This window comes from Malus sylvestris, chromosome 9, assembly GCF_916048215.2.
Source record: "Malus sylvestris chromosome 9, drMalSylv7.2, whole genome shotgun sequence".
In the NCBI taxonomy this organism is placed as follows: Eukaryota; Viridiplantae; Streptophyta; class Magnoliopsida; order Rosales; family Rosaceae; genus Malus; species Malus sylvestris.
Genome location: NC_062268.1, coordinates 14,850,735 through 14,854,643, shown reverse-complemented (window position 1 = coordinate 14,854,643; position 3,909 = coordinate 14,850,735). Strand labels below are relative to the sequence as shown.

Sequence of the window (3,909 nt, the reverse complement as noted above, 5' to 3'; positions counted from 1 at the left end):
AGCATTGTAGCCCAGTTTTGATATCATCAGCAGCCAAGTCCAGCTAGGATGACCCACCACGCAGGCTGCCAGTAGCTTGAACAAACTGGAGGGCATCACTCTCGAGCGCGACCTGAGTCCGCTGTCGTTCTAGATCACCAACTGGACCCTCTCCCTATCAGCTAAGACCTCTACCGCATCGGGACCTGTCACATGAGATACTTTGTGAACAAAACCTGCAGCATAGCTATTTGGGTTAATATAATATTTGAATATTGAGCTTAAATAAGGGAAAGCTCAAAGGATGCCAACTAAGAGGGAGACTTGCCCCCGAAGCGTAGCATTGAGCCCAAAGGCAAACTAAAGCCTTCTCAGCCAAGACATAAGCTACGTGTCAGTAACTGAAGTGACAAGTGATGAAGATTAACCTACTATCAACAAAAGAATACATTCCAATGGCATTACAAGTAAAAAGTTGATGACTCACTACCCTCCCAGTGCTTTAGGGCAAGAGCAAAAGCTACAACAGCTAAGCCAAATCGCCTATAAAAGGAAGAAGAAACAATAGAGACAAGAGACTCTCAACCAATCAAACAAACAAACTTATAAACTCTGCTCTCAAGCCAGATTTGCATCTAAAAGCTGAAATTAGCCTAGATTCAGTCCTTTTAGTGATAGTTCCTTACAAAAGACATTCTTGTCTAGTATAAAAGCTCTACTACCTCCCTTAGTGGTGTAGTATCGATTCCCTCGTGTAAACTTATTTACCATCCATCCCTTTTTAGCATACAACCTCTGTAAACTCAAAGAGAAGTGGTTGCAAGAGGTTTAACCTAGCCATACAAGGTGAAATCTTACCCGAGTCTCTTTGTTTGTTCTCTAAATTAGTAGATCTATTGCTTAATGTACTTTTCAGTATGTATTCAAGTCATTTCCACCAGTTTTTCTATTTTGAGAGTCCCATTTGCATATGGATCTAGTTAACTTGATAGATATGTTTTCATTAAGAGCAATTTGGAACTAAACAAATGATTTAAGGGGTTCTGGATTCCCTCCATTCGAACATACAAGATCATGAACTAGAAGTCCTTGTTTACAAGGCAAGAAAAAGAAATTAATGTGTACTTAACCCATCCACGACAATACTTTGATAATAAGAAGTTTGAGTAACTTGGGACACCAGCAATCAACTTAAAACACTCTTGTTCTACATCTACTATACTGAGATAGTAGTGGCACATTTAAACATTTAGTTAGTTTTGATTGCGAGCCTCAAGGCCTATAGCAACTTTCAGAACTAACTTTAAGCTCTTACTGCAGCACACAAGGCAAGCAAGAGCCCGACTACCAAATATACACATCCAAAGTGCCGGAAGCTGTGCTGAGGTCCAAGGAGCCTTCTCTAGAAAAATCTTTGCCCAAACAATAGCTACTGGCTTTGTTGCGAAATACTACACCAGTACCCCCAATGTCAGTGGCAGCACAGAAAGCTCCGTCGACATTAATTTTCAACCACTGCGGAGGAGAAGGTTGCTCTTCTTTTCTCTGCTTTGTTTTCGTATTTGCCTCTTTACTCAACAATCGCTTAGTAAAGAAGGGAGCTTAGCTAGCTCTCTAAACGTCGAAAACCATTACAACAAAAGCTTTTATTACCAAAAAAAAGGACTCATGAATTAATGTCAAAGGAATCTCAAATTGTTCAAATATGCACACGATTCAAGAACGGTAACTAATCCAATTCAAATAGCTGTTGGACATTATAAGGCCCCGTGACATTTGGTGTTCCACTCCATATTAGGTCTGCTAATTGGAGGTTTAACCTTTCAGTCGTATGCACACCATCAAACCACACATAATCTCCAGGGTTGCTGCACAGTTCATATGTTTCCGTTCCATTTTTTCCGCCGCAATTTGATCCCCGATATGCTCCAGTACCACAACAGGCATCCGTACTATTGTAGAAGCCTTTCACAATAATGAAACAAAGAGCAATTCAACCAATATATGTTTTGGCCCATGTAAAATCATTCCTGTATGTATATTGTAACGGTCAGAGCCAGTTGATAAGGCGACGTACCATATTTTGAAGGATTATTCACCCTGTCATCAATTGCATCATAATATTCAAATATTGAATATTTGAATCCTGGTTTCTGGCTCTCCAAATTTTTGAGGATATTAGCTAGAGCTTTATTATGTAACCTGGCCAGAGCTGAGAGTCCTTCAACACACCCACCATCAGCTTGAGGGTAGCCTTGCTTATCTGCAGGTCTGCAGCCTAGAGGTCCTACATTCTGAAATGCAATTTTCCTTCCTCCTAAATTATACAGTTCCTACAAAATAGAGAAATTACGTGATTAAACACAACAGTCTAACAACATATCATGTCAAATATTGGTCTAAAAGTACTATTTCGTACTTGGAGCACACTTGTCAAGTTTCCGATCACAGTTGCTACGAATTCCTGCCGGTGGGACTCAGTGGCATTTGGATTAGTATTGTAGAAGGTAGAATAATCATTCGTTCCCATGTTGATCAAGTAAACAGATCTTTTCAACAAACTCTTAGTTTCTACATGACCCAGTTGCTGTTCCAGCAACTTCGTCGCCTTCTTAAAATAGCTCAACTGCTTTGGAAAACTTAGCTGAGAAACAAATAGTACATCATAAATAAAGAGAAAAATCAAAGAAACAGAAAATGACCCGTTAATACGTCGAAGTTTCTGGCGTGGGATTCAATATTCTCCATCATTCCCCATTTCATTTATAAAATGCTTGATTAATTTGCAGAGAAAGACGAGTACTCACAGTTCCTGGACGAGTTTCAACTAGAACTCCAGATCCAGCTGAAGCAAAGTTGGCGCCATCAGTCAATACATGCGGACCCGATTGCAGGTATGGTGGAAGCATAGGCAATTTTGCAAAATTAGCTGCAAAGCAACATTAGGTGACACTAAATTTGTAACTTCCGCTAGAATTTGTATCAATATATGCTTGAATATGCCAATATTGTTACTAATCTACTAACACAGCTAACATCTTAGTGACAAGGAGACTGAAGAACTGAATCAGGATGAGTCAAAATTCGATCCTGCCAATGCAACAAAATAAAAAAATAAAATAAAAATTCCTCTTACCAATGAAATCAGGGACTAAGCGTCCGTCGGAAAATCTTCCAGTGGGATGGCGGAAGAAGGTTTCCCCATATGGCCAGTTCATTGCAGCGACGCTCAAATTAAGGTATTGATCGTTGCCGGGATCAAATAGTGAGGCCCCAAACACAAACAAGGCCTTTTGTTGTGGCTCATATGCAGGCTTGGAGTTTGAATGATCATAATTAAGAAGGCAGCTAATTGGGTTGAAAAGGCTCATGACTAACACGTATACGATGCATCTAAGACTTGCCATGATGAATCGAGCTTATGGAAAATTGGTTCCCTCCAAATATATGCTGAGCATGAGAGGTCTGAACTCTGAGACTCAGTCACACCCAACAGGATATTCTCCGGATCCTTTTGATGAGGATATGGGGATTCGTGAATTGTGTCCATGTACATCGTGCAGTTAGTTTTTGTCATATACTGTTTTTCTTTAATTTTAAATATTTTATAAAAATATTTAAAATAATTTATGACCGTACGATGTACAATTAAGAGACACGATTCACGGAACGGCGAGGATCTGGATTCCAGTCACACAACTTGATTATCTCTAATATGAGAAAGCTAGAAGTCAATTTTGGTGTCTAAAGGCTTCACAAAAAATTAAGGGAGTTTTAACGAAAAGCCCACGGTACTGTTCACTTTAACGAAAAACCACATTTTTACACTAAAAAGTCAAATATGGTACTATTCACTTTACCCTTTATTTTGTCCTTATCATTAAAATTCAAAGTTTTCAAACCCTTTTCATTAGTTTTCCTAAAAATTAA

At 39.1% G+C, this 3,909-nt stretch overlaps 1 protein-coding gene across 1 annotated transcript; it reads right to left on the bottom strand.

The window, feature by feature from the left end:
• Window positions 1-1,099: 1,099 nt before the first annotated feature.
• On the bottom strand, window positions 1,100-3,476 carry LOC126582917 (GDSL esterase/lipase 1-like). Its single transcript, XM_050247145.1, has 5 exons — window positions 3,116-3,476; window positions 2,787-2,908; window positions 2,399-2,623; window positions 2,057-2,312; window positions 1,100-1,944 (listed from the first exon to the last, which is right to left on the bottom strand). Exons 1-5 carry the CDS (start codon window positions 3,384-3,386, stop codon window positions 1,709-1,711), a joined length of 1,110 nt encoding a protein of 369 aa, XP_050103102.1. The 5' UTR covers window positions 3,387-3,476; the 3' UTR covers window positions 1,100-1,708.
• Between the last annotated feature and the right edge of the window lie 433 nt (window positions 3,477-3,909).

Coding starts and splice junctions, on each gene's coding strand:
- LOC126582917 (XM_050247145.1), bottom strand. CDS start 3,386: ATGGCAAGTCTTAGATGCATCGTATACGTGTTAGTCATGAGCCTTTTC. Junction 2,624..2,786: donor TTGAAACTCGTCCAGGAACT/GTGAGTACTCGT, acceptor TTTGTTTCTCAG/CTAAGTTTTCCAAAGCAGTT. Junction 2,313..2,398: donor ACTTGACAAGTGTGCTCCAA/GTACGAAATAGT, acceptor TCTATTTTGTAG/GAACTGTATAATTTAGGAGG.